The sequence below is a fragment of the Sceloporus undulatus genome, chromosome 5 (genome assembly GCF_019175285.1).
Source record: "Sceloporus undulatus isolate JIND9_A2432 ecotype Alabama chromosome 5, SceUnd_v1.1, whole genome shotgun sequence".
NCBI lineage: Eukaryota > Metazoa > Chordata > Lepidosauria > Squamata > Phrynosomatidae > Sceloporus > Sceloporus undulatus.
Window position 1 is genome coordinate 33,687,111 of NC_056526.1, and position 19,580 is coordinate 33,706,690.

The 19,580-nt window shown below is 40.5% G+C and overlaps 2 protein-coding genes across 4 annotated transcripts in view; one reads left to right on the forward strand and one right to left on the reverse strand.

The window, feature by feature from the left end:
* RAC2 (Rac family small GTPase 2) overlaps positions 1-8,129 on the reverse strand; it is a 19,959-nt gene extending 11,830 nt beyond the window's left edge. The window contains exons 1-4 of the mRNA XM_042468544.1: positions 7,938-8,129; positions 2,816-2,887; positions 1,876-1,993; positions 262-324 (exon numbers count right to left, since the gene is read on the reverse strand). Of these exons, the coding sequence (XP_042324478.1) occupies positions 262-324; positions 1,876-1,993; positions 2,816-2,887; positions 7,938-7,972 (288 nt within the window). The 5' untranslated portion in view covers positions 7,973-8,129. The remainder of the gene's footprint in view (positions 1-261; positions 325-1,875; positions 1,994-2,815; positions 2,888-7,937) is intronic.
* Positions 1-19,580, forward strand: part of CYTH4 (cytohesin 4) — a 101,672-nt gene that overhangs the window by 27,262 nt on the left and 54,830 nt on the right. The gene's annotated exons all lie outside the window — the stretch shown is intronic.

The following is a 19,580-nucleotide window of genomic DNA, read 5'->3' on the forward strand; positions in this document are numbered from 1 at the left end:
TCCATAATAGATTGATTTTAAGTCATAATGGCAAAGGCTGGTCAATTTCAAATACTGGTCTTTGGCCATTCAAATGGGTGCCATGCCTGAGACAGACCAGGAACCTGTAATTTCTTTTGTAATTTATAGCTGGGGTCAAAGCATTCAAAGTCACCATATGCCTTTCAGGCTGCATCTAGTACCTAGATGGAGCATGATCAACCTCATTCTCACATGCCTTGCACAGCACTTTCTCCTCTGCCCAAACACAGAAGACCTCACCTTTGCGCGGACATTTTCATATGATGCAGGGCTGACTAAAGAGAAGCAGATGAGAAAGACATCCTGTAGATTAAAAAGAAAAGAAAATTACATTTTAACAGTCACACATCTTATAAGTGACCAAAATTACAGAATGCTTGCCCAAGGGCACAAAAGATGTCCCTCACATGCCATCTTTGTAATCCTTGTAGCAGCCCTGATAACAGTTATTGTTTTTGTTTTTTGTTTTATTTATATACCACTATTCCAAAGATCATAGCGGTGAACAGCAAGTAAGCTAATTAGCAAGTAAGCTAATTTGCCCCAACAGTCTGGGTACTCATTTTAGTGACCTCGGAGGATGCAAGCCGGAGTCGAGCTGGGCCCTTTGCTGATCTTGAACTCGCAACCTTGTGGTTTTGAGTGAATGGCGTGCAGTACAGGCATTTAACCACTGCGCCACCAGGGCTCCCTTTGTGTGGGAAAAGTGCCTGCCCGCCCCCATAGTACTTACTAAAGCTTCAGATGCAGTAGTGGCTGACCCCCCCCCCATCCCTGGTTACATAGCTCTGTAAAACAGCTTACCTTGCAGAATAAAAATCATGAAAAACCCATGCTCTTGATTAAATCAATTTCAAGGCCAATAGAATTTGACATTATTGCTCTTCAGAGGCAGGGCTAGTCCTACCATTAGGCTGAAGTGACCTACTTCAGGCAGCCAATTCCAGAGGACCTTTAAAGGGCAGCCAATTGTCAATTATTTTATATATTATTGTATTTTTACCTCCAGTAGGGTGTCTGTTGGATTTACTGCCTCAAGCACAAAAATACAAGATACCACTGGCAAATGACTTGGGATTCATGAGTTCAATGAAAACCCTTTCCCTTTTCTTTCACTTTGTGCTTTCCCATTGCATCTGGCCATCCTATTCTTTTATGATATTGATATCCAGAAAGGCTATGCATTCCAGTGTTCAGAACTTAGTGGAAACTCAGTGGAACCTCTCTCATCTCTAGGATAGGAAAATGTAGCTTCCAGATTCCATGATCCCATTTCTCTGGTCCTCGAAGCTCCCACAGCTCCTCTGTTCCTGTAAAAACACCTGCGCCAAAAAGTCCCAAACCATGCACTAGTGCAGCAGTTTGCCCTCCTGTGCTCTCCAGAACATCTCACACACCTTCAAACCTATTTCATTTGCTGTTTATTAGCCCCAAATTGTAACCAGAAGAGACCTGATGTGACATTCTCTGCACAGGTACAGCCCCTGGTAGAGGGTCAGTTGGAGGGTATGGAATGATTTCAGTGGCTCACAACTCCCTCTATTTTGGACTTCACTTTGTAGAAGCCCCTGACTCTGTTAGCTAGGAGTTCTGGGAACTGAAATCCAAAACATCAGAAGGATCAAAATGGAGAACCACTGTATTACTTGTGATAAGCCAGCCCTGTTGCTTGTTCTGCTGACTAGTGCCCTGCACTTCCTCCCAGAGTCATGCTCTGTTAGAACATGGGATCTTAAGAACACACTAATATTACAAGACCTCATGAAGGATCTGAAGATGTTCCAGGCAGACATGAGACAAAGTCCAAAAAGAATGAGTAAAGTTAAGAGGAAAAAACTCCTCATAGTGACCCACCGTTTGAGGATAGGAGAGAGGCCTCAAGCGGTCATAATCTTCCTGGCCAGCTGTATCCCAGAGTCCCAGGTTTACAGGTTTGCTATCAACCATCACATTGGCAGAGTAGTTATCAAATCTGTAATAGAGGTTTGTGTCAGCTTCTTAATGTTTTAAGAAAGATAGCCAGGTAAGTATGTTTCAGCATAATGAAGAAACAAATAAAAAAGGGAGTATCTAGTAGCACCTTTGAGACTAATTGATTTATTTTAGCATGAGCTTTCTGTGGATTTCAGTCCACTTCTTCAGATGCAGTGATTGAGTACTATATTAAGCCACAGGTATTTAAGAATGATTACATAGCTGGGGCAGGATCAGAAAGATGTAAAGTATGACTTTGGCAATAAATCTTCAATAAGTGTTTGAAACAAGGATTTCTGTCTTTACTGTGGGCTAGATCTGAAGATGTTAGCTGCCTATAGCCACCTTCAGCCTCAATTTTTGGGAAAGGGTGAAATATGAATAAAATAATAGAAAAATTTACTTAAAGGACCCTACTCCCTGCTGCAACCAGATATGTTCCTTGTGGAGAATCAGGGGGCTGCTGTCAGATGGAGTAGATAGGAGTGAAATTTTTATATCCTCTGCATTTTTAAGCCTGCTGACCCAAATGGAATTTCTTGGACTAATTGATGGATCAGAACAAAAGCTTGGAAAATGAATTCTGAACAATTATCCTTTGTATTTCTTCAAATGTTGTGGTGTAGATCCCAGGTCAAAAACTCTGTACAAAATGCCTAGTTATTTCAAAAGATGTATAGTAAGCCAAACTGTGTCCCAAATGCCTGACAAAGAGATAATAAAGATATAGATGATCAGAGGGGGAAACCACACATGCTCCAGTAAACATACTGTTGCAATGCCCAAATTATTCAGAGTTTCTACCTCCCACTATACTTACACAGTTGGGATATATTCTCCAGGGAAGGCATTTGTGGTATAGCTGATCAGGAGGCAGGTTTTACCCACAGCTCTGAAGAAAAAAAAATGTACATGGGGGATGTTATTACAATTCTTGCTAAGCAGAAGGTGCTTGTGGACATAGCAACAGGAGTGCAGAATATATGGAGAAAATGAAAGGGATAGTTCCCGTTGTTGTTGTTGTTGTTGTTGTTGTTGTTCTGTACCCTCTCAAGTAATTTCTGACTTATGGCAAGCCTAAGGTGAATCTATCATGGAGGTTTTCTTGGCAAGATTTGTTCACAGGGGGTTTGCCTTTGCCTTTCTCTGAGGCTGAGAGTGTATATTACAGGTTATGCTCAATAAATATGAATATTAGACTTTCATAGAATCATAGAATTGTAGCATTTGAAGAAACCACAAGGGCCATCCAATCCAACCCCCTGCCATGCCATCTGGCATGAGGTGCAAACCATCCTTTGCCAGAAGTCCCCCCTCATGGAACTGCAGCCCATGATCCAAGAATCCAAATTGTTCTGAGCAGCACCATCAGCAGAGCCAGTTGTTTACATCTGCTATCTTCCTCTACCTTCCTGGACATGCCCTTCAACAGGGAGAAGAGATGAGATGACAACCTGGGCATCCATCTCCTTCAGCTTCCTAAACAGAGCCTGATAATCCCTTCTGATATTCTGAAGGCTGTGCCTTGCAGTATCATTGGTTCACACATGAACCAAAGAAAGGACTAATGGTCAGTAGGGTTGACACTTGTGGGATATTTGTCTTCTTGCATAAGACAGGAAAGCTGGAGAATTCATACTGGAGAATTCATTCTGGACAGGCTAGAGTTACTGTGGCCTTGACCTTTTGTTCATCTTGGGAAAAACCAAGCATTATTCTAAAGGCAATCTGGAAATTGCCTAATTCCCTTCCCCGCTGCTGAGAAGAAAATAGCTGCATTGACTGAGAGCAATCTGTGCTTAATGGTCTTGTTTACTCCCATGGAATGGAGACCTGACGCAGACTGATGTGTTCCCCCCATTGTGAGGTCTCCTGCAGCCTGCAGAGACATTGGCCAATCTATCTGGATTTGGGTAAATATCTATACTGATTGGCTTTTTGTCTTGGGTACCCAACCCCATTGTTTGACTGTGCTCAGATCACTTAAGTGCATTCTTAGAACCTGAGGGGCATGTTCACCTCTGCCTTTTGCATGCCCATTTTAAAACAACAACAACATTAAGGGCTTGTTTAGCACCACCTAGAGGTGTTCCCTCACTCTTTGGAGCCCCTCCCCCTAAAAAAGTTAGGAAGGGATTAAAAGACTGATACACAGAGAGACATTCACACATTTTTGAACCAGGTAAAAGTTTACTACAGTAAAAAATCATAAATCATTTAAATTATTTTAAAACCATATGTAAAAAAAACATTTAAAAGCCAATAAAGGGAAGATTCAAAACACACACAATCCATCATAAATATGAACGGTGCTGATGAATGAAAATGTTTGGATTATATTACCAAACTGGAGCAACCTTTGGGTTGCTGTTTGCTTCACAATTTGGGTGCCAGCACTGAAAACACCCTACTCCATGTATTTACTAGGGATGTGTGAAGAATGAACCCCAATGGTTTTTTTTTTAAAAAAAAAAACCAAAACAGATTCTCCAAACGTGAACCTTCCAGAATTGAGTATGGACACAATCACCCTTTCCAGTTTGGTTTTGTATTTCATGATTGGTGAAACATTCTCCTGAGAAAGGAAAGAGATTGGCAACATATACACATTTAAAAAAAAATTTTTTTTTGAAAATGTGTATGTTGCCAAGTTCTTTCTTTTTTTTTTCAAGTATTTTACTAAAATGTGCAAAAAGATACTTTAGTCAATGGATGCCTACACCCCAAAATATGGACAATTAAAAATTTGTGTATAAAATGTGCACATTTGGAAAAACGCACACAGAAATACAGTCAGCTCTCCTTATCTATGGATTTGTTATCCATTGATTCAAACATCTACGGCTTGAAAATATTACAAAAAAGTATAAATTTTGAATAGCAAACTTTGATTTTCCATTTTATATAAGGGACACCATTTTACTCTGCCGTTATATTTAATGAGACTTGAGCAGCAACAGATTTTGTTATCAACGAGGGGTCCTGGAACCAAATCCCAGCGGATAACAAGATCCCACAGTACAGAAATTCTTCAGGGCAGTGAGGAGAAAAGTCCACATAGAACCAGGGCAAAAAACCCCAAGAATTTGATCAGATCCAGTTTGAATGGATATCCATCCCTAGTATTTACAGATCATTCTGCTTTAAAGGAAGGTCTACAGAGCATGGCATTGCACAAGAAGGAAACCAGCTATATGCAAGCCACTGCCCACCACTGGACATTAGAAGTGGTGATATTGATCTTCATGCTGTGAAAAAGTTCATCAGTGCATTACCATGTTTTTAAAATTAGCAACACTGATTTACAAACAGTATTATATTGTAAAGCAGACAGCATGGCTGATGGTCAGAAATGATGGGAGTTGTAAGAAAACAATAACTGGAGGCCACCAAGTCGGAGAAGGTCTTCTTTGATTTGAGTCCATCTTATGCACTCTTGACTGCAAAATTAATCCAAGGGCATCAGTTCAGTTTATATGCAGATAAATATGTTTTGTATTAGGCTAAAATTTCAATATTTATTTACAGTTGTTTCCTAGCAAATGATTGAAAAGCCAAATTCTTTTTCCTAACTTACCACATAGAACCTGAAAAAGTTAGACTTTTATTTTGTTTTCACTACAGCTCTCAGAATCCCCAATCATCATGGCTGGGGGCTTGCCAAATTGTAATCCTCTAAACTAATATTTCTGAGTTCTGTGTCACCAACATACTAGTGGCTCTATATTTAGTTATTTATAAAGCTGCCTTATACTGATTCAGACCATTTGTCTGTCCAGCTGATAATTACTTATTTGAATTGGCAATTGCTTTTTGGAGTCCCAAGCGGAAGTCTTTCTCATCATTTAACCTTTGTAACCACTTCCTCCTGCTCAGGAGGCCAGTGCTTGCTCTCTCTTTCTTATATATAAATAGGATCTATGTGCGTGTAGACTTCTTCTTTAGGGACTTTTTAAGAGGAGGGACTGTTTAGGTGTGGAAGCTGCAAATGTTGCTTACTTTAGTCCTACCGAGTTGACATAATTACAAAAACTCCCAGGATAGGAACAAGTTTAAACTTCTCAATGCTTTAACACTGTCTTTGAATTTATCTCGTCCTGCCTCTCCATGTTTTTTTTTAATAAGGAATTGTTCTCTAAGCAGGTTCATGCACAAAAGCCACCAACAGACAGGAAGTTCAGGCTGTGTTCCTTTCATGTTTACTAAGAAGCAGGTTTCATATTGAATTAGGTATACAGTACTATAGACAGGAGACCTTCCACGATACACAATTACAGCACTATGAGTCCACTTTGACTATCATGGTGACATCCTGGGGTTTGTAGTTTGGGGAAGCACTAGAATCCTCTGGCTGAGTGTTTTCAATAGTCCTCCCTAAACTGCAAATCCCAGGATTTCATACGATGGAACCATGGCAATTAAAGTAGAACCATAGTGCTATAATTATGCAGTGTAGTGTGAAAGGGCCTATGGGTGCAAGGAAGTAATATCCACAGGCAAGCTGAAATCTTTTCTTGAACTGACTTCAGCTCATGGAAAAGAACATGGTTTTGAGTCACAGCCAGAGAACATTGTCAGGAAGGAGATGAACAGTCTTTGGCCTTCCAAATGCCTTCAACCCCACCAAAGGCTATCCTAGTAAAATGATTTTGTGTTTCCTATGGCTTATTTACAGAGGATTTTTCTCTCTGTGTTTTTGGACAACAGCTCCCTAAATCCATAAGCCAGCATGACCAATAGCTGTTTTGGCCAATGGTTGTTACCAGGCTACTTTGGGTGTAAGGGTTGGGCTATGCCTTTGTCCTGCTGCACACTTGTCCCTTTCTCAAAGTGTCCACCTCCACTGAAAATATCCCTCTCCACTACTTGCTTACTAGAGGGAGGTTGGACGATTCTGCAAGCTACAATTCCAAAATAGGGAACATTCCCAAGTCCTGCTTGTTTCTTTCAACTAGCATGGTGGCATCAGACTGTGGCTTCCTCTAGTCAACAAGTAGTGGATGAGTGGAACACCCTGAGAAAAGGAGAGTTATGCTACAGGCTAAAGGTCTCACCATACACACAAAGGAGTCTGGTGGCAAACCCCAAACCCACAGCCTCCATGGCACTGCCAAGTTTTACTTCTGGACTGGAAATTGTTGGTGTAGGGCAAGGTATTCCTACCAGGCCTACACCTCTATCTTGAGCCACAACCTCCTGGTCTCTAGCCTATGCATACAAACATAAATAAATTGTTATTCCAATTCTCTCTGCCCAGGTTACATGTCTTAAGACCCCCAGAGAGCACCTGTTTTGGGTTAATGCTTCCAGACAGATTTCCCAGTAGAGGCAATTGTTTTCATAGTACTCCATGCAAACTGAACAGTCACATATATTCTTCACCATCATCAAGCAGAGAAAGCATGACCAAGATGCAAAGTCACAAACACAACAGCTGTATCTGCTTTATTTCATTGGGAGCTTGCTGCACTGTCCTAGGTTTACCATCCATTAATCCTACAAATGCAACTATTTTGTTTCATACCCTTGAAGGATCACAGGCATGTTTCAAAGGAATGTGAAACATCCATCTGGCCAACAGTGTACAAAGTAATCATGGATCACTCAGCAAGGGACAACAGTTTTCTGTGTGCTGGCCCTGATAGCTCTGCTATCAGTGATAGTTCTGCTGGAAAACACCACAAAGAAATAACACTCATTCCAGTCTAGCATTTAACTGAAAGCACTCTTCATGTTATATTTTGTTAAAGGTTATTCCCCACCCTTGCTGGCCTAGATCACTGTTCCCTTTCATGTTTGCATGGTGATTTCAAAAGAGAGATGGACAGACTGCGAGAGAACATGCAACTTAGCTGATAGGTCATCAGAGGAAACAAATAGTTCATCCAAGGACAGCTCACTTCTTCCTTCATTCTCCCCGTGCCCAGAGGAGTTGTACGTACCCATCTCCGACCACCACACACTTGATTGCTTGCATATCTGTAGCCTATTGGTGTTGTGGAGTTCACTGGGTCTCTCAGACAAAGGTAACAGCTCACCAACGTTGCCGGCAAGAAGTCTTCTACCGTTATAGCAAAACCGAAGCTGAATTGAACAGCAGGTTGTGGGTTAGGGAGGAAAGGGAAGAGAGAATTTTTCTCAACCCGCCCACTAGTCCTCGAGGCAGCCCTGAATATTTGCTGGGGGAAGGGCCTGCAGCTTGAGAGATATTTCTCCCTTTGCACACTGCAGATGGCTAAACACTTCCTTTTTCATCACACTATGTGGCTTCAGTCTTTGGACACTAAGAAAGAGGTTGCTATGCAGCTTCTGCACAGGATGAAGAGCCATCAGATGAGCAGAAAGAGAAACACTGAAAGAGGTCCTTCCCTTCTTCTTCATTGTACTTCAGTTGAGGAGAAGAATGCTGAGGAGAGTTGTTTGTCATCATAGCTGTCTGCTTCCTAGCTGTCTCCAAGGCCTTGGTGAAGCAACAAAGAAGAGACACTTTCTTCTCATGTCAAATAAATATGTAAATAAATAAATATTTATAATAAAACTATTACATTAGCCCACTCTTTAACATTGTCCATTAAAAATGTAAATATACTACAACACTATCCATATTTCCATGAAATACAGGTGTGGCCAACTTTCTGTATGCAGGTGGGGTGCACTGATGTACCTGGAATGCATTGACAGGTTCATCCTCCCACTGCTGCCAACAGATTTGCTACTATTGCCATTTTTTGCTACTGCTGTTTCTGTCCAAATCCCAGTAATTCTGCTAGGAAACAAGACACATATTGACAGGATCACAATTGGTTTCACAGCAGAAGCACACTTCTCCCTGCTTAATTACTTTTTCAAAGTAACTGTTTAAGCATCAACCATGAACAGAACTACACTGGGGTGAACTATCACAAGAGTGAATTTCTGTTGCATGCCTTATACTGATCATTCCTCAATTGGTTTACTTAAAAACAAGTAAAGAAGACTTGAGGTGCATCTCCATTGTAGATATAATGCAGTTTGGCATCACTTTTAAGTGCCTTTTCTCTCTTATGGAATCTTGGGACTTGTAGTTTTACAAGTTCTTTAGCCTTCTCTGTCAAAGCATGCTGATGCCTCAAAAAAACTACAAATACCAGGATTCTGTAGAATGGAACCATGAGATTTAAATTGGCGACAAACAGCATTATTTCCACAGTGAAGATGCACCCTTGGAAACAAGCCTTGTGCTCCCCATGTTCCACGTTTCCCAGGAGAATTACTGGAATTTGGGCAGCACTAATGACAGATATTTTGGTGATGGACACCTATGGAAGAGGCAGGGAAATGACTTGGGGTGCATTATAGTTGCATTATAACTATACATGCTGTCCATCCCTGTTTTGATCAAAGGGAAGACACTTACCGGCACCAAGAACAGCCCAAGACATTTTGCTGCAAGTGAAGGAAGAGACAATGGTATCCTTCCATTCCCAGGGTAACCAGATGTCATAAGCACAAAGAAGGCACAGCAAAATGTAGAACATTCAAGAAAAATGTAAGGAATTACAAAATAATAGCTAAAAACACTGATATAAATATAAATTCATTTCATATTGTTTATTTACAGCTATATCGCATATATTGTATTTTATTATGTACTCAACCATATTTTTCTGATGAAGTGATCTTTGTTCAAATGCCTTGTTGGCTTGCAATATACTTATAGAACTCAGAGCAAGACAAATGCTTAAAATTGTACTTTACTAGCAATTAACCCTTGGTTGAATCTATATTTAAATTATTCCTTTCATTTGTCTATTGGGCTGAAACTAACGGGGGAAATCCCTTTCAACATTTCCATTGTGTCCTTTCCCCCTCCAAGAAACAAACATGCTCTGAGCTCTAGAGGCAAGACTTGCCTGTTGCTGCTGCTCCTAGGAAAAAGGAATTTTAGAGAGATCCATCCTATCTCACTATTTGCAGCAACGACAGGCTGCCAAGTGGATGAATTTCACAAACGGCATCAGCAAACATGGTGTTAGTCCATGGGTTTCTTAGTCATGCTCAAAATGGAGGACATTTTGAAATTCTTCCTGGACAGAAGGTTGAAATGTAGGACATGTCTCAGAAAAGGTCACCCTGCCCATTACATATACAAAAGCTAAACGGACTGGCAGAAGTATCTTATTTTTGCTTTGGTGAAGGGACAGTCTTCATTTCACCCTAGCTGAGGGCACCAAGTTAGCATATGGTACAGGCCAGATTGTGTAGCATGCACAATTTTGCCATCTAACACCTACCTGCTGTCTATGGTGGTTTCCTCACCCTAACCAATGCCAGGGCCAGCCCTAACCGATACCAACTGTTCAATGCCCTCTAATAAGTACTTAATCACTTTAACGCTGCCCTGTAACATCTCAAACAGCCAGCAGCACAAATATGATACAATTATCATAAGGAAATCAGCAAAAGCAGCATGCAAGGAAGGAAAATAAAAATGTTAAAACTGAGTCATGGAGCCATCCACACATCCTACTGTCAAACTCACTTTATGTGCATCCTTCTATTAACAAGTTCCATAATAATTAACTCTGTAATAACCACCACAGATATCACAGCAATTCTCTTCGTCATCTCCTCACACCTTCTCAGAAGCACCCTTTATAATTTCCCTGTCTAACACACTAGATAATTAATAATGAACAAATAATGATACCAAAAAAAGCAGTAGAATCTCTGTAGTTGGATGAAAACCCACTCTTTGCTGCCACCATGCACATTTATGCCTATGGTGACCACATGCACTTGTTTAGATAGAAGAGTCCTCTGTTTGAAGGTGTCCTCCTCACTGAAGAGCGACTCAATCCAAATATACTTCCAGACAGAGATCTACCAGAAGAAGACTTGAAATTCCCACAGAGCAGACTGGGAAGGTACAGAATCTCAGTTTGCCCCCACTGTAGTTAAAATGTGTGTGTTGTGTGCCTTCAAGTCATTTCCAACTTACAGTGACCCTGAGACAAACCTAGAGAGCCAGCATGGTGTAGTAGTTTGAGTGTTGAACTATAGCTCTGGAGACCAGGGTTCATTTCCCCATTTAGCCATGAAGCCCACTGGGTGACCTTGGGCAATTCACATGCTTTCAGCCTCAGGGGAAGGCAATGGCAAACCACCTCTGAACAAATCTTGCCAAGAAAACCTCATGATATATTTGCGTTAGGGTTGCCATAACTTGAACACACCACGAACAACAATACAAACCTACAAAGGGGGTTTCCTGTCAAAATTTGTTCAGGTGAGATTTACCTTTGCCTTCCTCCATGGCTGAGAGAGTGTGACTTGCCCAAGGTCACCCAGTGGGTTTCCATAGCTGAGCAGGGATTTGAATCCTGTTCTCCAGAGCCCTAGGCCAGCACCCAAACCACTACACCACATTGGCTCTTTTACATCTTGTTCGGGAAGATTAACTATCTCACCTGATCATACAATATATTTCTGTTTAAATTATAGTGATTCTTTCAAAAGAAAGCCTGAACATATAAATTAACATATGATCCATTTTTGAGTTAGATATGTTCCCTGTTCCTAGCAATGCCACACTTTTGTCCTCACTGAGCACTATCAAAGCCACACCTCTTTGGTTCATCCTCCTGAGGCTGCATCTTCACTGCAGAAATAAAACAGTTTTATACAGTTTAATTGCCATGACTCATGCTATAGAATTCTGGGATTTGTAGTTTTATGAGATATTTAGCCTTCTGTTTCAGAGAACACTGGTGACACAACAAAATACAAATGCCAGGAATCCATAGGATGGAGCCATGACAGTTAAAGCAGTGTCAAGCTGCATTATTTCTACAGTGCAGATCCAGCCTGAGTTTCCCTAGAGGTTGAGTGGGCAACTGTATCCCTCTAGGAACTTTTGCCTATCATTCCCTTCAGCCCTAGCTAGCAACACTGAAAGATTATGGGACCTGCAGTCTAAAAACATCTGGAAGTTCACAGTTCCCATTCCTGGTCAAGAGGTTCACACAAACTGTCAGACCCAGAAGACAAATCAGTGAGGAATATGATGCAAACACGCTGAGAATTACTTCTTTAAAAGTGAACTAGTATATATTGCCATCTTTATCGCAGTGATTGCTTGGTTATTTCAATAATGGCTTTTAATTCTTACTTCCATGCTCCACTTAACATGAAATTATCACATAATTAATAATTTCAGTTTCATCTTATTACAGCAAATAATTACAAAACAATATTGCTATTCATTATGAACCAGCTGTAGAGCCACAGTGAGGTAATTTTGCTTTTGTGAAGGGACAGACAAATTATGGCCTTAGATACTATGAGGCTGACAGAGCTTTTCACAATATTCCTGACCTCTTATGAGAAGGCAGTGTAGCAACAATTATGGTACAGCACAAAAGGTAATTGCTAAATTATCAACAATCGGTCTTCCTGTTCAATCAATATCTAGCTCTTCTCTCTGCAGATCTTGCTTCAGTGCCCTCTGAAGATCTCTCTCCTGCAATCTTTTTCTCTGTTCGTCTGAGAGGTCTGTCTCATTAGTCCCATATTATTTACTCCTTTATCACCCCCATCATTCTTCAGATCCTGCTATACTCCTACACAGGGTGAATGAGACAAAGGCGGCGGTGGGGGGGAACACACCCACGGTACAAATTTACAGGGATCGGCAGTCCAAAAGAGGGCCCGACTATGTTGCATTTTTTTATTTCTTGGTTGTTGTACAATGCACTCTTCTTATCCATGGGCTTGCCATCTACGGATTTGAGCTTTCACAGATGGCAAACTCTCATTGCTGGTAATGGAGGCTCGTGCATGTGGCCAGTCACATACATGCCATGCTGCCATAGAAAACAATGAGACTTTTTTTTTTGTTATCCATGGGGGCATGGGTTCCAGAATGGATCCCTCATGGATACAAAGGGACTGTACTGTTATTTGTGTTTTCAGATGTTCATTGTAAAATAAATGAATCTCAAAGGCTTCATTCACACTACATAATAAACCGATTTTTGAGTTGAATCGATGAACAGAATTCCTCCAAGTCTTCTGATACAGTGAGCCCTTGGTGTCCACTGGGATGTGGTTCCATGCCCCCCTGTGGATACCAAAATCCGTGGATGCTCAAGTCCCATTAAATACAATGATGTAGTAAAATGGTATATCTTATGTAAAGTGGCAAAATCAAAGTTTGCTTTGGAAATATATGTGTGTGTGTGTGTGTGTGTGTGTATACATATCTATATATATCACATACACAAACCGTGGATGGTTGACTCCGTGGATAAAGAACCCATGGTTATGAAGGGTTGGCTGTACTTCCTTCTTTTGTGTAAATAATATCATTTACAACAATGTTTCCTAAAAGGAGGGTATATAGACCAGTGTCAGCCCACAAATCATCAGCTGCTGGTTCCTGGTGAGTTTACAGGCAGGCAGGTATGCAGGAACTGTAGTAAATGGGCATAATTATGATACCAGTCTCTGGTACACTGAGAAAAAAAAATGCTGATCCATAAAATCAGAGAGCTTGAGATGCACTGATTTAAAGTACACAAGACCCATGTAATATTGACCCAAGACCCAATATGTATATTGCATATATAGTATTGTTATAGTGTATAGTAGTACCATCTATAGTATTGTTATATAACAATTGTTGCATTGATATATGTATGCATTATTGATTTCCTCATCACTGGCATAAAATAGATTTGTTTAAGGCTTAATCCAGTTGTTAGTTTTGGCTATGGCAGACTCACTGAATCTATAAGTGTTGACTAATCAAGCTCCCATTGACTTAACAGAATTATTTTAGGAGTATTTTGCACAGCTAAAAACCCGGCTTACCTTGCCCGGTTTGAATCCTCTTCTGGGATACAGTCGGGTATTATCACTTGCATTTTGCCGCCAATGCTGCATCCTGCCTACCCCCCCCCCCCAAAAAAAAGCCCAGCCCCCATCCACTCTTAGCCAGCCAATTTGCAAGGCCGGAAAACTCACAACTTTGCAAAATGTCCAGCTGAGTGTGTCTGGGAGCCAGGATTTAGGCGGGTTTTAGGTGGGAGGCAGCATCCCTGGCAAAATGCAAGCGATAATACCCAGCTGCATCCTGGAAGAGGATTCAAACTGAGAAAGGTAAGCCAGGCTTTTTAGCTGTGCAAATAACTTCTTAGTTGGGATTAACAACTGGATTTAAAACAAAGAATTTCATTGTTTAGCCATTTCAGTTTTTCTTCTGGATTTCTTCTCTTTCCAGCTGAGGGTGCTGTTGCCCAGCTCTCTCCATCCTGTGTAGAAGAACAGGTCAAAAGGGTGGTGCCAGCCCTAAGTACAGTATTTCCTGTTTCTCATCCTTACCATTTGAGGAAGACATTGAAGAACTAAGAGAAAATTTGTAACCTCACTCTGATAGGCTGTGCCTTGTGATTCATAGGAAACAAGATTGGAACAGATTGAGGAAGCAATGTGACGTATGAAGGTAGAGACAGTGACAATGATGTGTAAAATCAATGTCAAATTTTCTGCAGCCATGGATCCAAAGAGCAGAATAAATTTGGCTGGGCTAGTATGAGACATAAAGAGGCAACTATCTCAAGTAACAGAAGATGAAAGCAGTTTCATCAGCAACCTCCAAGTGTTCATCTGAAGACATCAGTCTTTTCCTTTTCTTGAGTGACACAGTTGTGTCTGCAACAGATTTTGTTAGGCATCCTGGTAAGAAATCCTGGTGCCTTTAGGCTTGATGAAATATATTATCCCATTGTTCTTATAATAAGATTCAGCTACCAGTTCCAGTTAGCATCTTCAGAATGATTCCTGGGAAGGAAGCACAATCTTGACTGTTGCCTGAAGCAGCAAAATGTATAGGGCTAATACTGAAGACAATCCCTTCCAAACTCCAATGAAATGAAGATTGGGGAAAGTTCAACATATGTGCTGCATGTAGCCCCCAATTCCTTTTCTGCATCTCTCAAGTCACCCTGCCAACCTTGCAGATCACCCAAAATTTGGAGAGGGTGCACAAACTTGCCATATTTTGCCTTGGAACAGCCCCCAATCCCCCAACTCCTTATTTTCCCAGAAACTGGCTGGGGAGGGGGACCCAAAAGAGGGGAAAGGAAACAAAAAGAACAAAGAAACAAAAAGATAAAAGAAAGAAAAAAACACCACCCACTGGAAATATAAAAGGGAAGTGACATAGTTATTTCCACACTGAATGTTTGGTCCATTTTTAGCTGAAAATGCAAAAAGGCAGTTCATTAAGGGGCATGTATGAAAACTGGTCCTTAACATTTTCACACCTACTCCAGTAAAATAGTGGTGCTAGATTAAATTTGGCAGAGGGAGAGAATAAAAGACCAATCACAGTTCCCATAGAAGACACCCCAATATGAAGGGCAGATCTTCTTCCTAAAGAGGATATAAAGTATGAGTATTTTACTGAGATGTCATCAAATAAAGAACACATATCCCTTTTCTTACCCCTTTATGAAGATCTTTTTCCAAAATATTTTCAGTAGCCTTCACTTTCCCAGTTGCCACAGTTGTCCCTCCATATTTGCTAGGGTTAGGGGAACAAGACCCCCGTGAATATGGGAAAACCGCAAATAACAAAAACACTGTTTTTACCTGAGAGGACGCCTCTCTAGGGATCTCTAGGTCCTCCAGTGCAACTCCAGAATGGCACTGGAGTAGCTACAAATGGTCTTTCAGTGCAACTTTTAGTTAAAGTTGACTACAGGGTTGCACTGGAGAACCTAGACAGTCCTAGAGAGAATATATTAATGAAATCCGTGAATAATCAAATCCGCAAATATCAAATCCGCAAATATGGAGGAATGACTGTACTTCTGGTAATCACTTACAGGCATTTGGTGGGTGATGATGTCATTTCCTCTACATTTTTTTTAATTTTAAAAATCACACACACAAAAACCCTGCAAATGTATTTATATTTTGGAATCAAAGAACATGAGATTTAAAAGGCTGTTCAAATATGTGGAGAAAATAAAGTTGTCAGCTTCATCTATGAAGGTCCGGGTAACCTTTAAAAGACTGGCTTTGAATCCCTGGGTATTTAATCATGTTTGTGCTGCAGAATTAGGCTTGCCTTTTTTTGCTGTCATCAAGAGTGGCTGGTGGCTCCCATGACAGTAGGGCAATGAACTCACTCCAGATTTTGGCTGGTTTTAGATTAGTTATCCAAAGTCCTGAATCTATTTAGGAATAGAAGTCAAAACCTTGGAATACTCATTTTAAACCTGGATTAAAACCTGAAGTGGATTCAGTTCTTCACTGTCATGGAAGCCATCAGCCACCATTGGTTGTGGGAACTGTTGCAAGCTTCTTATTGATAACAACTACATTACAAGCAGTTAAAGCATTGTTAGCCCCATGCTTTAAATAGCTGTGCCTATTGCATTTGGCCAGAGCAAATGAGAGAGAATTTAATTTCTATTAATTTTTTTTAAGAATGTCCAAGTTAGAAAACATCTTCATGTCTAGGATGGAAAGAGCTTAAAGTAAAAAACAACAGCACTCAGATACAAGGAAAATGAGATGATGAGGTCACTTTCACACTACACAGTTATATTACTTTGGTGTATTTTTATAACTGCCATAGCTCAATCCTATGGGATACTGGGATTTATAGTTTCATGATGTAGTTAGGATTTTCTGCCAGAGAGGTCTAATGCCTCACCAAACCACAAATCCCAGGACCCCATGGGATACAGTTAAAATGGCATAAAAGTACTACTACTGCAAAAGAGACTTCTCCATCCCTGTTCCATACCTGTGAGTACACAATGTATACAGTATTTCTTTTGGAACATGCCAGATATGATACCAGCACATGCACTGATCACACATGCCCAGCCAATATGTTTTCTAAATGATATTTCATCTTAGGGAGGAAAAATTTGGTCATCTACCCATTCTGTCCCTATGAAGGCAGCCTGACACCCACACACGTGGGGGTGGGTGGGTGTATAGAGCTAGAGCATGAAAATTTTTCCATTTGGTTTACAATTTCCAGAATCCCCATCAATCTGATGGTCATGATTGATGGGGGAATCTGGCAGTTGTAGGCAAAAAGTAATTTTTCCAAACTCTGCATATGCACATACAACCCAGACTAATATCAGTCATTTGTCAGCCATGGGGAAAGTCTGTGCTCCAATTGAAATATTGAAGAGCAGCACTAACTTATGCATTCTAGATAGGTTCTTCACTCATTTGGTACTTCTAGGTATATCATTTTGGTATAGGAATTATCTCCTTCGGATTTGACTAGTTCCAGTCTTGTCCAAGGAGTACAACGAAACACAATGACACCGAGAAAAGGGAAAGGGTACAGTCTGCTTGAGCTGGCAGTGTTTCATTTCTCGTGCTTGTTAATGTTTCATTTCTGCCATGGCTCATGCAGCAAATGATCTTGGCTTCTGCTTTTAATGTGCAGATTTAATCCTGGAACAGAGGAACTAAGAATTTATGAGAATACCTCTGTATAGTTTCAGAGTCCTTTTCTTTCCCTATTGAAGGCCAAGCAAAAAGTGGACAGCAATTGTGTGTTTCTTTCACTGGAAAGTCTGTTTAGTGGGGAGAGGAATGAAAAACAACCCCAGGAGGCTGCAGTTGGCCAGATAAGAAGCAGGAAAAAGGTCCTGGTTCATTCTGTCTTGCCTGTCTGTTTTTTAAACTAAGATTTCACACACAGATTTATTTTCTCTCTGTATGTAGAAAAATATAAGGAGAAAATACATATTTGGCCTCACAGCTGGAAAAACAGCTGGAGAAATGGCTATGTATTTATTGTTAAACTATGTATATATTGCAAGATAAATCTGGGAGAGGATTAAACAACCCTTGCTTTTAAACTGTTATATGTTTTAATTAATGTGTTTTAATTGACGTTGTTCACTGTTGAATTGTTGTTGTTCCCTGCCTCAATCCATGAGAACAGGCAGGTAAGAGATGATGATGATGATGATGATGATGATGATGATGATGATTGCAGCACCAGTATTTTGCTCCTGAACCCAGCTCTTCAAGGCTGCTTTTCATCTAAAAATTAAACACAGATGACCCACAACAAAATATCTCATCTAGGTTGTATGTAATGCCCCTCCAGCAGGAAGAATCATGAGAAAGGCTTGTAGATCAGAAGGTACTATATCCACACATTCAAGCTGCCTCTTTCTCAAATGAAGGACACACACACACACACACACACAGAGAATAACTCTAAAATATTGCACATTTTCAGTCCTAAAACTTTACCATGTGCATTGTAATTGGGGATTGCAGAATGTCTATGTTTCATTTCTTTCATTATCAAATTGTTTAAATCTGATATTCTTTCCATTGTGCTTAAGAAGAACTTCTAGAATTTGGATAAGCTCTTATAAAAACACACACACACACACAAATGAATTCTGTACCATCTTTACCAGGCACATAAGAGGACCATGTTGTGTACCAACCTGCCATATAGCTATTAAAGATGAGAAGGCTGTCAGAGGTAAGAAGTGGCAGTCCTAATTCAGCCCTGAAAACATGATTGAATACACATATACTGAAAGCCGAATTTTTAAGAATACAATACTCAAAAGTCATATTTTGAGTACTAAGAATTAATGTCTTTAATTTTTGTCTTTTTAACACACTTGAGTTGTTTCTATTACATTTGTGAAGAAATGTGCAAATATTGGAAAGTTCATATATATATATATATATATATATAGCCAAACCAAATTCACATCCATCCATGGGCACCAAGTGATTTTCCCTTGCCATTTTGTCTGAAAGAGGATTGAATGGCCATAGCTTGGCTTGTATACTAATTGAGCCAAGAATGTTTCCATTGGGAGCATCCATCCGTCCTGCACTGAGCAAAGGCATGCTGCAAGAGTATAGTGTGCCATTATGGTTCCTCTCTGGGTCCTTTATGGGAAAGGTAGACCACAGCCTGCCACAAATTCTGTCACAATTGCATTGCAGGCACCTTTGCAGAGGTCAGAGCAATGTCACCTTGGCGTCTTCCTGCTTTATACTGTCTTTTCCTCATGGCCCCTCTTTTTTTTACTTCCTGCTGCACAGAAGAAACAGAAGTGAGTAATGCACAGAAGTCCGAAATGTCTTTAATTTGTAGCATAGGATGGTGGGAGGGAAAAAATAAAAACAGAGACCCAGAACCACAAACAGTTGAACAACCTTCTTAGGTTTTTCTTACACTGGCCTAAACCTAGGTGCTACTCTCTGCTAAAGGAGATTCTTATGGACATTTGGTAAATAGCATCTTCATAAGTTGCATTGATGATTCAGTGGGTACACTCGAGTTGGCACCAGCATTTGGACTTAGGCCTTCATTGTTTGCTGTGGGGAAGGAGCCTGTGGACTTAAGTCCCATCCATGGGCAGTATTCATCCCATACCTGATCCAGTCTTCTCCTGGACCTTTTAAAGAACGGGAAAATCCTGTTCTTTCAAAGGTCCAGGAGAAGATCAGATTGGGTATGGGATGAGTACTGCCCGAGGAAGAGGCTATACAACAGAATCCGTTTCTATATGTTTACATCT